The sequence below is a fragment of the Pseudophryne corroboree genome, chromosome 10, assembly GCF_028390025.1.
Source record: "Pseudophryne corroboree isolate aPseCor3 chromosome 10, aPseCor3.hap2, whole genome shotgun sequence".
NCBI lineage: Eukaryota > Metazoa > Chordata > Amphibia > Anura > Myobatrachidae > Pseudophryne > Pseudophryne corroboree.
Genome location: NC_086453.1, coordinates 2683903 through 2699999, shown reverse-complemented (window position 1 = coordinate 2699999; position 16097 = coordinate 2683903). Strand labels below are relative to the sequence as shown.

Genomic DNA, 16097 nt, shown 5'->3' with positions numbered 1-16097 from the left:
ACTACGGAACACTGGGCACCGCTCCCCAACCATTAATAAAGCCACGTATACCGATATTAAGAAAACAAACCCTTCATCCCACTATAATTAAAACCACTTGCAGCCCCCTCCCTCCTTTCTCTCACAGTGCTGGATGGTCTCCGGCCAATATTTATACCAAACCCTGACACTGTGACTCACAACACACCACCAGCTCATGCCACAGGCCCCCTACACCCCCAGGGCTCAGCGGCCACAGGCCCCCTACACCCCCAGGGCTCAGCGGCCACAGGCCCCCTACACCCCCAGGGCTCAGCGGCCACAGGCCCCCTACACCCCCAGGGCTCAGCGGCCACAGGCCCCCTACACCCCCAGGGCTGAGCGGCCACAGGCCCCCTACACCCCCAAGGCTGAGCGGCCACAGGCCCCCTACACCCCCAGGGCTCAGCGGCCACAGGCCCCCTACACCCCCAGGGCTCAGCGGCCACAGGCCCCCTACACCCCCAGGGCTGAGAGGCCACAGGCCCCCTACACCCCCAGGACTGAGCGGCCACAGGCCCCCTACACCCCCAGGGCTGAGCGGCAACAGGCCCCCTACAACCCCAGGGCTGAGCGGTCACAGGCCCCCTACACCCCAGGACTGAGCGGCCACAGGCCCCCTACACCCCCAGGGCTGAGCGGCCACAGGCCCCCTACACCCCCAGGGCTGAGCGGCCACGGGCCCCCTACACCCCAGGACTGAGCGGTCACAGGCCCCCTACACCCCAGGACTGAGCGGCCACAGGCCCCCTACACCCCCAGGGCTGAGCGGCCACAGGCCCCCTACACCCCAGGACTGAGCGGCCACAGGACCCCTACACCCCCAGGGCTGAGCGGCCACAGGCCCCCTACACCCCAGGACTGAGCGGCCACAGGCCCCCTACACCCCCAGGGCTGAGCGGCCACAGGCCCCCTACACCCCCAGGGCTCAGCGGCCACAGGCCCCCTACACCCCCAGGACTGAGCGGCCACAGGCCCCCTACACCCCCAGGGCTGAGAGGCCACAGGCCCCCTACACCCCCAGGGCTGAGCGGCCACAGGCCCCCTACACCCCAGGACTGAGCGGCCACAGGCCCCCTACACCCCCAGGGCTGAGCGGCCACAGGCCCCCTACACCCCCAGGGCTGAGCGGCCACAGGCCCCCTACACCCCCAGGGCTGAGCGGCCACGTTGCGGTTGCCATTGTCCGGGACCAGCTCTGGGAATGACAGTAATGGTGATGAGCGGACAATCTGCAAAACAAAGACAGGCCTGACACAGCGTGACAGTATCCAGGGGTGTCTGTCCCCCCATCATGTGGCCGCACCTGGGATACCACAACAGACCACACAGCCACGGGAGCAGGGAGACACGTGTAATCTGTATTATAGAGTCTGAGAAATAACTGTACATGCCAAGAGCCCCGGGTACAGCACAGCTCTGTGCAGCTCTCGTGTGACTGGAAGCCCCCCGCACTGTGCAGCTCTCGTGTGACAGGAAGCCCCCCGCACTGTGCAGCTCTCGTGTGACTGGAAGCCCCCCGCACTGTGCAGCTCTCGTGTGACTGGAAGCCCCCCGCACTGTGCAGCTCTCGTGTGACAGGAAGCCCCCCGCACTGTGCAGCTCTCGTGTGACAGGAAGCCCCCCGCACTGTGCAGCTCTCGTGTGACAGGAAGCCCCCCGCACTGTGCAGCTCTCGTGTGACTGGAAGCCCCCCGCACTGTGCAGCTCTCGTGTGACTGGAAGCCCCCCGCACTGTGCAGCTCTCGTGTGACTGGAAGCCCCCCGCTCTGTGCAGCTCTCGTGTGACAGGAAGCCCCCCGCACTGTGCAGCTCTCGTGTGACTGGAAGCCCCCCGCACTGTGCAGCTCTCGTGTGACTGGAAGCCCCCCGCACTGTGCAGCTCTCGTGTGACTGGAAGCCCCCCGCTCTGTGCAGCTCTCGTGTGACAGGAAGCCCCCCGCACTGTGCAGCTCTCGTGTGACTGGAAGCCCCCCGCACTGTGCAGCTCTCGTGTGACTGGAAGCCCCCCGCTCTGTGCAGCTCTCGTGTGACTGGAAGCCCCCCGCACTGTGCAGCTCTCGTGTGACAGGAAGCCCCCCGCACTGTGCAGCTCTCGTGTGACAGGAAGCCCCCCGCACTGTGCAGCTCTCGTGTGACAGGAAGCCCCCCGCACTGTGCAGCTCTCGTGTGACTGGAAGCCCCCCGCACTGTGCAGCTCTCGTGTGACTGGAAGCCCCCCGCACTGTGCAGCTCTCGTGTGACTGGAAGCCCCCCGCACTGTGCAGCTCTCGTGTGACAGGAAACCCCCCGCACTGTGCAGCTCTCGTGTGACAGGAAGCCCCCCGCTCTGTGCAGCTCTCGTGTGACTGGAAGCCCCCCGCTCTGTGCAGCTCTCGTGTGACAGGAAGCCCCCCGCACTGTGCAGCTCTCGTGTGACAGGAAGCCCCCCGCTCTGTGCAGCTCTCGTGTGACTGGAAGCCCCCCGCTCTGTGCAGCTCTCGTGTGACTGGAAGCCCCCCGCTCTGTGCAGCTCTCGTGTGACTGGAAGCCCCCCGCACTGTGCAGCTCTCGTGTGACTGGAAGCCCCCCGCACTGTGCAGCTCTCGTGTGACAGGAAGCCCCCCGCACTGTGCAGCTCTCGTGTGACTGGAAGCCCCCCGCACTGTGCAGCTCTCGTGTGACTGGAAGCCCCCCGCACTGTGCAGCTCTCGTGTGACAGGAAGCCCCCCGCACTGTGCAGCTCTCGTGTGACAGGAAGCCCCCCGCACTGTGCAGCTCTCGTGTGACAGGAAGCCCCCCGCACTGTGCAGCTCTCGTGTGACTGGAAGCCCCCCGCACTGTGCAGCTCTCGTGTGACTGGAAGCCCCCCGCACTGTGCAGCTCTCGTGTGACTGGAAGCCCCCCGCTCTGTGCAGCTCTCGTGTGACAGGAAGCCCCCCGCACTGTGCAGCTCTCGTGTGACTGGAAGCCCCCCGCACTGTGCAGCTCTCGTGTGACTGGAAGCCCCCCGCTCTGTGCAGCTCTCGTGTGACTGGAAGCCCCCCGCACTGTGCAGCTCTCGTGTGACAGGAAGCCCCCCGCACTGTGCAGCTCTCGTGTGACAGGAAGCCCCCCGCACTGTGCAGCTCTCGTGTGACAGGAAGCCCCCCGCACTGTGCAGCTCTCGTGTGACTGGAAGCCCCCCGCACTGTGCAGCTCTCGTGTGACTGGAAGCCCCCCGCACTGTGCAGCTCTCGTGTGACTGGAAGCCCCCCGCTCTGTGCAGCTCTCGTGTGACTGGAAGCCCCCCGCACTGTGCAGCTCTCGTGTGACTGCAAGCCCCCCGCACTGTGCAGCTCTCGTGTGACAGGAAACCCCCCGCACTGTGCAGCTCTCGTGTGACAGGAAGCCCCCCGCTCTGTGCAGCTCTCGTGTGACTGGAAGCCCCCCGCTCTGTGCAGCTCTCGTGTGACAGGAAGCCCCCCGCACTGTGCAGCTCTCGTGTGACAGGAAGCCCCCCGCTCTGTGCAGCTCTCGTGTGACTGGAAGCCCCCCGCTCTGTGCAGCTCTCGTGTGACTGGAAGCCCCCCGCTCTGTGCAGCTCTCGTGTGACTGGAAGCCCCCCGCACTGTGCAGCTCTCGTGTGACTGGAAGCCCCCCGCTCTGTGCAGCTCTCGTGTGACTGGAAGCCCCCCGCACTGTGCAGCTCTCGTGTGACTGGAAGCCCCCCGCTCTGTGCAGCTCTCGTGTGACTGGAAGCCCCCCGCACTGTGCAGCTCTCGTGTGACAGGAAGCCCCCCGCACTGTGCAGCTCTCGTGTGACTGGAAGCCCCCCGCACTGTGCAGCTCTCGTGTGACTGGAAGCCCCCCGCACTGTGCAGCTCTCGTGTGACTGGAAGCCCCCCGCACTGTGCAGCTCTCGTGTGACTGGAAGCCCCCCGCTCTGTGCAGCTCTCGTGTGACTGGAAGCCCCCCGCTCTGTGCAGCTCTCGTGTGACTGGAAGCCCCCCGCACTGTGCAGCTCTCGTGTGACTGGAAGCCCCCCGCTCTGTGCAGCTCTCGTGTGACAGGAAGCCCCCCGCACTGTGCAGCTCTCGTGTGACAGGAAGCCCCCCGCTCTGTGCAGCTCTCGTGTGACTGGAAGCCCCCCGCACTGTGCAGCTCTCGTGTGACTGGAAGCCCCCCGCTCTGTGCAGCTCTCGTGTGACAGGAAGCCCCCCGCACTGTGCAGCTCTCGTGTGACAGGAAGCCCCCCGCTCTGTGCAGCTCTCGTGTGACTGGAAGCCCCCCGCACTGTGCAGCTCTCGTGTGACTGGAAGCCCCCCGCTCTGTGCAGCTCTCGTGTGACTGGAAGCCCCCCGCACTGTGCAGCTCTCGTGTGACTGGAAGCCCCCCGCACTGTGCAGCTCTCGTGTGACAGGAAGCCCCCCGCACTGTGCAGCTCTCGTGTGACTGGAAGCCCCCCGCACTGTGCAGCTCTCGTGTGACTGGAAGCCCCCCGCACTGTGCAGCTCTCGTGTGACTGGAAGCCCCTCGCACTGTGCAGCTCTCGTGTGACTGGAAGCCCCCCGCACTGTGCAGCTCTCGTGTGACTGGAAGCCCCCCGCACTGTGCAGCTCTCGTGTGACTGGAAGCCCCCCGCTCTGTGCAGCTCTCGTGTGACTGGAAGCCCCCCGCACTGTGCAGCTCTCGTGTGACTGGAAGCCCCCCGCTCTGTGCAGCTCTCGTGTGACTGGAAGCCCCCCGCACTGTGCAGCTCTCGTGTGACTGGAAGCCCCCCGCACTGTGCAGCTCTCGTGTGACTGGAAGCCCCCCGCTCTGTGCAGCTCTCGTGTGACTGGAAGCCCCCCGCACTGTGCAGCTCTCGTGTGACTGGAAGCCCCTCGCACTGTGCAGCTCTCGTGTGACTGGAAGCCCCCCGCACTGTGCAGCTCTCGTGTGACTGGAAGCCCCCCGCACTGTGCAGCTCTCGTGTGACTGGAAGCCCCCCGCTCTGTGCAGCTCTCGTGTGACAGGAAGCCCCCCGCACTGTGCAGCTCTCGTGTGACAGGAAGCCCCCCGCTCTGTGCAGCTCTCGTGTGACTGGAAGCCCCCCGCACTGTGCAGCTCTCGTGTGACTGGAAGCCCCCCGCACTGTGCAGCTCTCGTGTGACTGGAAGCCCCCCGCTCTGTGCAGCTCTCGTGTGACAGGAAGCCCCCCGCACTGTGCAACTCTCGTGTGACAGGAAGCCCCCCGCTCTGTGCAGCTCTCGTGTGACAGGAAGCCCCCCGCTCTGTGCAGCTCTCGTGTGACTGGAAGCCCCCCGCACTGTGCAGCTCTCGTGTGACTGGAAGCCCCCCGCACTGTGCAGCTCTCGTGTGACTGGAAGCCCCCCGCTCTGTGCAGCTCTCGTGTGACAGGAAGCCCCCCGCACTGTGCAGCTCTCGTGTGACTGGAAGCCCCCCGCACTGTGCAGCTCTCGTGTGACTGGAAGCCCCCCGCACTGTGCAGCTCTCGTGTGACTGGAAGCCCCCCGCACTGTGCAGCTCTCGTGTGACTGGAAGCCCCCCGCACTGTGCAGCTCTCGTGTGACTGGAAGCCCCCCGCACTGTGCAGCTCTCGTGTGACAGGAAGCCCCCCGCTCTGTGCAGCTCTCGTGTGACTGGAAGCCCCCCGCACTGTGCAGCTCTCGTGTGACTGGAAGCCCCCCGCACTGTGCAGCTCTCGTGTGACTGGAAGCCCCCCGCTCTGTGCAGCTCTCGTGTGACAGGAAGCCCCCCGCTCTGTGCAGCTCTCGTGTGACAGGAAGCCCCCCGCACTGTGCAGCTCTCGTGTGACAGGAAGCCCCCCGCTCTGTGCAGCTCTCGTGTGACTGGAAGCCCCCCGCGCTGTGCAGCTCTCGTGTGACTGGAAGCCCCCCGCACTGTGCAGCTCTCGTGTGACTGGAAGCCCCCCGCACTGTGCAGCTCTCGTGTGACTGGAAGCCCCCCGCTCTGTGCAGCTCTCGTGTGACAGGAAGCCCCCCGCACTGTGCAGCTCTCGTGTGACAGGAAGCCCCCCGCTCTGTGCAGCTCTCGTGTGACTGGAAGCCCCCCGCGCTGTGCAGCTCTCGTGTGACTGGAAGCCCCCCGCACTGTGCAGCTCTCGTGTGACTGGAAGCCCCCCGCTCTGTGCAGCTCTCGTGTGACAGGAAGCCCCCCGCACTGTGCAACTCTCGTGTGACAGGAAGCCCCCCGCACTGTGCAGCTCTCGTGTGACAGGAAACCCCCCGCACTGTGCAGCTCTCGTGTGACAGGAAGCCCCCCGCTCTGTGCAGCTCTCGTGTGACAGGAAGCCCCCCGCTCTGTGCAGCTCTCGTGTGACAGGAAGCCCCCCGCACTGTGCAGCTCTCGTGTGACAGGAAGCCCCCCGCACTGTGCAGCTCTCGTGTGACAGGAAGCCCCCCGCTCTGTGCAGCTCTCGTGTGACTGGAAGCCCCCCGCTCTGTGCAGCTCTCGTGTGACAGGAAGCCCCCCGCTCTGTGCAGCTCTCGTGTGACTGGAAGCCCCCCGCTCTGTGCAGCTCTCGTGTGACTGGAAGCCCCCCGCTCTGTGCAGCTCTCGTGTGACTGGAAGCCCCCCGCTCTGTGCAGCTCTCGTGTGACTGGAAGCCCCCCGCTCTGTGCAGCTCTCGTGTGACTGGAAGCCCCCCGCACTGTGCAGCTCTCGTGTGACTGGAAGCCCCCCGCTCTGTGCAGCTCTCGTGTGACTGGAAGCCCCCCGCACTGTGCAGCTCTCGTGTGACTGGAAGCCCCCCGCTCTGTGCAGCTCTCGTGTGACAGGAAGCCCCCCGCACTGTGCAGCTCTCGTGTGACTGGAAGCCCCCCGCACTGTGCAGCTCTCGTGTGACTGGAAGCCCCCCGCACTGTGCAGCTCTCGTGTGACTGGAAGCCCCCCGCACTGTGCAGCTCTCGTGTGACAGGAAGCCCCCCGCACTGTGCAGCTCTCGTGTGACAGGAAACCCCCCGCACTGTGCAGCTCTCGTGTGACAGGAAACCCCCCGCACTGTGCAGCTCTCGTGTGACAGGAAGCCCCCCGCTCTGTGCAGCTCTCGTGTGACTGGAAGCCCCCCGCTCTGTGCAGCTCTCGTGTGACAGGAAGCCCCCCGCTCTGTGCAGCTCTCGTGTGACTGGAAGCCCCCCGCTCTGTGCAGCTCTCGTGTGACTGGAAGCCCCCCGCTCTGTGCAGCTCTCGTGTGACTGGAAGCCCCCCGCTCTGTGCAGCTCTCGTGTGACTGGAAGCCCCCCGCACTGTGCAGCTCTCGTGTGACTGGAAGCCCCCCGCTCTGTGCAGCTCTCGTGTGACTGGAAGCCCCCCGCACTGTGCAGCTCTCGTGTGACTGGAAGCCCCCCGCACTGTGCAGCTCTCGTGTGACTGGAAGCCCCCCGCTCTGTGCAGCTCTCGTGTGACAGGAAGCCCCCCGCACTGTGCAGCTCTCGTGTGACAGGAAGCCCCCCGCACTGTGCAGCTCTCGTGTGACTGGAAGCCCCCCGCACTGTGCAGCTCTCGTGTGACTGGAAGCCCCCCGCACTGTGCAGCTCTCGTGTGACTGGAAGCCCCCCGCACTGTGCAGCTCTCGTGTGACTGGAAGCCCCCCGCACTGTGCAGCTCTCGTGTGACTGGAAGCCCCCCGCACTGTGCAGCTCTCGTGTGACTGGAAGCCCCCCGCTCTGTGCAGCTCTCGTGTGACAGGAAGCCCCCCGCACTGTGCAGCTCTCGTGTGACAGGAAGCCCCCCGCTCTGTGCAGCTCTCGTGTGACTGGAAGCCCCCCGCACTGTGCAGCTCTCGTGTGACTGGAAGCCCCCCGCACTGTGCAGCTCTCGTGTGACTGGAAGCCCCCCGCTCTGTGCAGCTCTCGTGTGACAGGAAGCCCCCCGCACTGTGCAGCTCTCGTGTGACTGGAAGCCCCCCGCTCTGTGCAGCTCTCGTGTGACAGGAAGCCCCCCGCACTGTGCAGCTCTCGTGTGACAGGAAGCCCCCCGCTCTGTGCAGCTCTCGTGTGACTGGAAGCCCCCCGCACTGTGCAGCTCTCGTGTGACTGGAAGCCCCCCGCACTGTGCAACTCTCGTGTGACAGGAAGCCCCCCGCTCTGTGCAGCTCTCGTGTGACTGGAAGCCCCCCGCACTGTGCAGCTCTCGTGTGACTGGAAGCCCCCCGCACTGTGCAGCTCTCGTGTGACTGGAAGCCCCCCGCTCTGTGCAGCTCTCGTGTGACTGGAAGCCCCCCGCACTGTGCAGCTCTCGTGTGACTGGAAGCCCCCCGCACTGTGCAGCTCTCGTGTGACTGGAAGCCCCCCGCACTGTGCAGCTCTCGTGTGACTGGAAGCCCCCCGCACTGTGCAGCTCTCGTGTGACAGGAAGCCCCCCGCTCTGTGCAGCTCTCGTGTGACTGGAAGCCCCCCGCACTGTGCAGCTCTCGTGTGACTGGAAGCCCCCCGCACTGTGCAGCTCTCGTGTGACTGGAAGCCCCCCGCACTGTGCAGCTCTCGTGTGACTGGAAGCCCCCCGCTCTGTGCAGCTCTCGTGTGACAGGAAGCCCCCCGCACTGTGCAGCTCTCGTGTGACAGGAAGCCCCCCGCTCTGTGCAGCTCTCGTGTGACTGGAAGCCCCCCGCACTGTGCAGCTCTCGTGTGACTGGAAGCCCCCCGCTCTGTGCAGCTCTCGTGTGACAGGAAGCCCCCCGCACTGTGCAACTCTCGTGTGACAGGAAGCCCCCCGCTCTGTGCAGCTCTCGTGTGACTGGAAGCCCCCCGCTCTGTGCAGCTCTCGTGTGACTGGAAGCCCCCCGCACTGTGCAGCTCTCGTGTGACAGGAAGCCCCCCGCACTGTGCAGCTCTCGTGTGACTGGAAGCCCCCCGCACTGTGCAGCTCTCGTGTGACTGGAAGCCCCCCGCACTGTGCAGCTCTCGTGTGACAGGAAACCCCCCGCACTGTGCAGCTCTCGTGTGACAGGAAGCCCCCCGCTCTGTGCAGCTCTCGTGTGACTGGAAGCCCCCCGCTCTGTGCAGCTCTCGTGTGACTGGAAGCCCCCCGCACTGTGCAGCTCTCGTGTGACAGGAAGCCCCCCGCACTGTGCAGCTCTCGTGTGACTGGAAGCCCCCCGCACTGTGCAGCTCTCGTGTGACTGGAAGCCCCCCGCTCTGTGCAGCTCTCGTGTGACTGGAAGCCCCCCGCACTGTGCAGCTCTCGTGTGACTGGAAGCCCCCCGCACTGTGCAGCTCTCGTGTGACTGGAAGCCCCCCGCTCTGTGCAGCTCTCGTGTGACTGGAAGCCCCCCGCACTGTGCAGCTCTCGTGTGACTGGAAGCCCCCCGCACTGTGCAGCTCTCGTGTGACTGGAAGCCCCCCGCACTGTGCAGCTCTCGTGTGACTGGAAGCCCCCCGCTCTGTGCAGCTCTCGTGTGACTGGAAGCCCCCCGCACTGTGCAGCTCTCGTGTGACTGGAAGCCCCCCGCACTGTGCAGCTCTCGTGTGACAGGAAGCCCCCCGCACTGTGCAGCTCTCGTGTGACTGGAAGCCCCCCGCACTGTGCAGCTCTCGTGTGACTGGAAGCCCCCCGCTCTGTGCAGCTCTCGTGTGACTGGAAGCCCCCCGCACTGTGCAGCTCTCGTGTGACTGGAAGCCCCCCGCACTGTGCAGCTCTCGTGTGACTGGAAGCCCCCCGCTCTGTGCAGCTCTCGTGTGACTGGAAGCCCCCCGCACTGTGCAGCTCTCGTGTGACTGGAAGCCCCCCGCACTGTGCAGCTCTCGTGTGACTGGAAGCCCCCCGCACTGTGCAGCTCTCGTGTGACTGGAAGCCCCCCGCTCTGTGCAGCTCTCGTGTGACTGGAAGCCCCCCGCACTGTGCAGCTCTCGTGTGACTGGAAGCCCCCCGCACTGTGCAGCTCTCGTGTGACTGGAAGCCCCCCGCACTGTGCAGCTCTCGTGTGACTGGAAGCCCCCCGCTCTGTGCAGCTCTCGTGTGACTGGAAGCCCCCCGCACTGTGCAGCTCTCGTGTGACTGGAAGCCCCCCGCTCTGTGCAGCTCTCGTGTGACTGGAAGCCCCCCGCTATGGTACAGAGACAACTCGTTATGGGGCACTCTTGTAATAATGTAAAACGTAACTGTGAATATAATGACACTGCCGTACACACATATAACATCATTATAGAGCGCAGTTCCTGGGGTAAGTCGCTGCACCTCTGTGTTGGGGTAAGTGACCTCCTGACTGGCTGGAGTCAGTGTATCAGTTCTGTTGATATAATAATTCCTCTATATAATCACATAGTAGCAATACTTGAAGAAACACAATCACAGCGTAGTGTACCACTGGAAACTTACCCAACGTACACTCCATGCCAACCTTGTGCAACAGGAAAATGACACAATACAATGGCAGCAATTGTAGAGATTTATTATTTCTAAGTGTCATTTGACAATAGAGGATTCACATCTTCCCTCTGACTTTTATTCTTATATACGTAAAATTAGATGTCAATCCTCTATTGTCAAATTACACTTAGAAATAATAAATCTATACAATTACTGCCATTGTAGTACTACAGCCATCTACCATGGCTACCTACCTAACCATCCAGCACCTGCAACCAGACCGCCCAGCCTAACCATCCAGTACCCCCAACCTAATCGCCCAGCCTAACCATCCAGCACCCCCAACCTAACCATCCAGCACCTGCAACCACACTGCGAAGTCTAACCATCCAGCACCCCCAACCTAACCGCCAAGCCTAACCATCCAGCACCCCCAACCTAACCGCCCAGCCTAACCATCCAGCACCCCCAACCTAACCGCCCAGCCTAACCATCCAGCACCCCCAACCTAACCGCTCAGCCTAACCATTCAGCACCCCTAACCTAACCTCCAAGCCCCTAACCACCAAGCCTAACCATCCAGCACCCACAACCTAATCGACCAGCACCCCTAACCACCCAGCCTAACCATCCAGCACCACCAACCTAACCGCCCAGCCTAACCATACAGCACACCTAATCTAACCGCCCAGCCTAACAGTCCAGCACCCCCAACCTAACCATACAGCACACCTAACCTAACCGACCAGCACCCCTAACCTAACCACCAAGCCAAACCGCCCAGCAACCCTAACCTAACCGCCAAGCCTAACCGTCCAGCACCCCTAACCTAACCGCCCAGCGCCCCTAATCTAACCACCGAACCCCCTAACATAACTGTCCATCACAACTAATCTAACTGTCCAGCACCCCTAACCTAGCCATTCAGCACCCCTAATCTAACTGTTCATCACCCCTAACCTTACCGTCTAGCACCTCTAATCTAACTGTCCATTACTCCTAACCTAACCACCCAGCACCCCTAGTCTAACTGTCCATCGTACCTAGGTAACCTACCCATCCTGTACCCCTAATCTAATCGTCCAGAACACTAAACCTAGCTGCACATCACCCCTAACCGAAACCACCCAGCAGCCCAATTACAACTGCCCAGTACCCCTCGTCACTTAATAAACAAGATAGATGCTCACAAAGTACGGCACCCCAGTCCCGTAATATAAACGCTCTGCACCCAATATATCAATGTACCACACCTCGCAATACAGCCATTAATTCACTGCAACCCCAATATGACCATACAGCGCAACCATGCTCTGCACCCAACATCTAATTGTTCTGCACAACAGCCAGAAATGCTCTGCACCCAACATCTAATTGTTCTGCACAACAGACAGAAATGCTCTGCACCAACAGCTAATTGTTCTGCACAACAGACAGAAATGCTCTGCATCCAACATCTAATTGTTCTGCACAACAGACAGAAATGCTCTGCATCCAACATCTAATTGTTCTGCACCCACAGCTAATTGTTCTGCACAACAGACAGAAATGCTCTGCATCCAACATCTAATTGTTCTGCACAACAGACAGAACAGCTCTGCACCCACACTCACACACAGCTCATCTGTCAGCATATGGCAGTGCTCTGCACTGGGTACTCACCCTCCACAGCCAGGGCCAGGGGCAGGGCACACAGCAGCCACCACAGCGCCATCCTCAGCTCACTGCTCACTCACATCCATCGGCAGCATGCGGCGCTGGGGGCCCCGGGAGAGCGGCATGCAGGGGCCCGAGGTGACCGCAGGAGAGCAGCGAACCTGAGACTGAGGAGAGAAAGAGACTGAGCTCAGCCCAAGCCCGGACCATACCATCTGCGCTGCCCGCACGGGGGTGTCCTGCGGGAGCTGCACCCTGCCCCCTGCCCCCAGTGCTGCCCCCGCCCCCATTACCCCTACCACCCGCAACGGAGAGTGCCCCCCTGCCAACTCCACCCGCACAGGAGCCCCCCCACCCGACACCCCCGGCACCCATACTGCCCCACTCACAGCACACACCCCTCATGCACAATGGACTCTTCCTGACCTGTCTATCAGCACACAGAGCTGCAACAATGTCTCCAATACTATCTGTCCCAGCATCCTATATACTGTATCAATGTATATACTGTCCCAGCATCCTATATACTGTATCAATGTATATACTGTCCCAGCATCCTATATACTGTATACCTGTATACACTGTCCCAGCATCCTATATACTGTATCCCTCTATACACTGTCCCAGCATCCTATATACTGTATCAATGTATATACTGTCCCAGCATCCTATATACTGTATCAATGTATATACTGTCCCAGCATCCTATATACTGTATCAATGTATATACTGTCCCAGCATCCTATATACTGTATCAATGTATATACTGTCCCAGCATCCTATATACTGTATCAATGTATATACTGTCCCAGCATCCTATATACTGTATCAATGTATATACTGTCCCAGCATCCTATATACTGTGTCAATGTGTATACTGTCCCAGCATCCTATATACTGTATCAATGTGTATACTGTCCCAGCATCCTATATACTGTATCAATGTGTATACTGTCCCAGCATCCTATATACTGTATCAATGTGTATACTGTCCCAGCATCCTATATACTGTATCAATGTGTATACTGTCCCAGCATCCTATATACTGTATCAATGTATATACTGTCCCAGCGTCCTATATACTGTATCAATGTATATACTGTCCCATCATCCTATATACTGTATCAATGTATATACTGTCCCAGCATCCTATATACTGTATCAATGTGTATACTGTCCCAGCATCCTATATACTGTATCAATGTGTATACTGTCCCAGCATCCTATATACTGTATCAATGTATATACTGTCCCAGCATCCTATATACTGTATCAATGTGTATACTGTCCCAGCATCCTATATACTGTATCAATGTGTATACTGTCCCAGCATCCTATTTACTGTATCAATGTGTATACTGTCCCAGCATCCTATATAATGTATCAATGTGTATACTGTCCCAGCATCCTATATACTGTATCAATGTGTATACTGTCCCAGCATCCTATATACTGTATCAATGTGTATACTGTTCCAGCATCCTATATACTGTATCAATTTGTATACTGTCCCAGCATCCTATATACTGTATCAATGTGTATACTGTCCCAGCATCCTATATACTGTATCAATGTATATACTGTCCCAGCATCCTATATACTGTATCAATGTGTATACTGTCCCAGCATCCTATATACTGTATCAATGTATATACTGTCCCAGCATCCTATATACTGTATCAATGTATATACTGTCCCCGCATCCTATATACTGTATCAATGTATATACTGTCCCAGCATCCTATATACTGTATCAATGTGTATACTGTCCCAGCATCCTATATACTGTATCAATGTGTATACTGTCCCAGCATCCTATATACTGTATCAATGTGTATACTGTCCCAGCATCATGTATCCCTGTATACACTGTCCCAGCATCCTATATACTGTATCAATGTATATACTGTCCCAGCATCCTATATACTGTATCAATGTATATACTGTCCCAGCATCCTATATACTGTATCAATGTGTATACTGTCCCAGCATCCTATATACTGTATCAATGTGTATACTGTCCCAGCATCCTATATACTGTATCCCTGTATACACTGTCCCAGCATCCTATAAACTGTATCAATGTATATACTGTCCCATCATCCTATATACTGTATCCCTGTATATACTGTCCCAGCATCCTATATATTGTATCAATGTGTATACTGTCCCAGCATCCTATATACTGTATCAATGTGTATACTGTCCCAGCATCCTATATACTGTATCCCTGTATACACTGTCCCAGCATCCTATATACTGTATCAATGTGTATACTGTCCCAGCATCCTATATACTGTATCCCTGTATATGCTATCCCAGCATCCTATATACTGTATCCCTATATACACTGTCCCAGCATCCTATATACTGTATCAATGTATATACTGTCCCAACATCCTATATACTGTATCAATGTAGAATCCTATATACTGTATCAATGTATATACTGCCCCAGCATCCTATATACTGTATCAATGTGTATACTGTCCCAGCATCCTATATACTGTATCAATGTGTATACTGTACCAGCATCCTATATATTGTATCAATGTGTATACTGTCCCAGCATCCTATATACTGTATCAATGTATATACTGTCCCAGCATCCTATATACTGTATCAATGTGTATACTGTCCCAGCATCCTATATACTGTATCAATGTGTAAACTGTCCCAGCATCCTATATACTGTATCAATGTGTATACTGTCCCAGCATCCTATATACTGTATCAATGTGTATACTGTCCCAGCATCCTATATACTGTATCAATGTGTATACTGTCCCAGCATCATAAATACTGTATTCCTGTATATACTGTCCCAGCATCCTATATACTGTATCCCTGTATACACTGTCCCAGCATCCTATATACTGTATCAATGTGTATACTGTCCCAACATCCTTTATACTGTATCAATGTGTATACTGTCCCAGCATCCTATATACTGTATCAATGTATATACTGTCCCAACATCCTATATACTGTATCAATGTATATACTGTCCCAGCATCCTATATACTGTATCAATGTATATACTGTCCCAGCATCCTATATACTGTATCCCTATATACACTGTCCCAGCATCCTATATACTGTATCCCTGTATATACTGTCCCAGCATCCTATATACTGTATAAATGTGTATATACTGTCCCAGCATCCTATATACTGTATCCATGTATATACTGTTTCAGCATCCTATATACTGTATCAATTTGTATACTGTCCCAGCATCCTATATACTGTTTCAATGTGTATACTGTCCCAGCATCCTATATACTGTATCAATGTGTATACTGTCCCAGCATCCTATAAACTGTATCAATGTGTATACTGTCCCAGCATCCTATATACTGTATCAATGTATATACTGTCCCAGTATCCTATATACTGTATCAATGTGTATACTGTCCCAGCATCCTATATACTTTATCAATGTATATACTGTCCCAGCATCCTATATACTGTGTCAATGTGTATACTATCCCAGCATCCTATATACTGTATCAATGTATATACTGTCCCAGCATCATAAATACTGTATTCCTGTATATACTGTCCCAGCATCCTATATACTGTATCCCTGTATACACTGTCCCAGCATCCTATAAACTGTATCAATGTATATACTGTCCCATCATCCTATATACTGTATCCCTGTATATACTGTCCCAGCATCCTATATATTGTATCAATGTGTATACTGTCCCAGCATCCTATATACTGTATCAATGTATATACTGTCCCAGAATCCTATATACTGTATCAATGTATATACTGTCCCAGCATCCTATATACTGTATCCCTGTATACACTTTCCCAGCATCCTATATACTGTATCAATGTATATACTGTCCCCGCATCCTATATACTGTATCAATGTATATACTGTCCCAGCATCCTATATACTGTATCAATGTATACACTGTCCCAGCATCCTATATACTGTATCAATGTGTATACTGTCCCAGCATCCTATATACTGTATCAATGTGTATAATGTCCCAACATCCTATATACTGTATCAATGTATATACTGTCCCAGCATCCTATATACTGTATCAATGTATATACTGTCCCAACATCCTATATACTGTATCAATGTGTATACTGTCCCAGCAGTGTAT

The 16097-nt window shown here is 57.1% G+C and overlaps 1 protein-coding gene across 7 annotated transcripts in view; it reads right to left on the bottom strand.

Annotated features, from left to right (window-relative positions):
• LOC134965708 (ephrin type-B receptor 2) overlaps positions 1–12122 on the bottom strand; it is a 393650-nt gene extending 381528 nt beyond the window's left edge. For all 7 annotated transcript variants that reach the window (XM_063942016.1, XM_063942018.1, XM_063942019.1 and 4 more), the window contains exon 1: positions 11971–12122. In XM_063942016.1, coding sequence (XP_063798086.1) covers positions 11971–12022 — 52 coding nt within the window. In that variant the 5' untranslated portion in view covers positions 12023–12122. The remainder of the gene's footprint in view (positions 1–11970) is intronic.
• Between the last annotated feature and the right edge of the window lie 3975 nt (positions 12123–16097).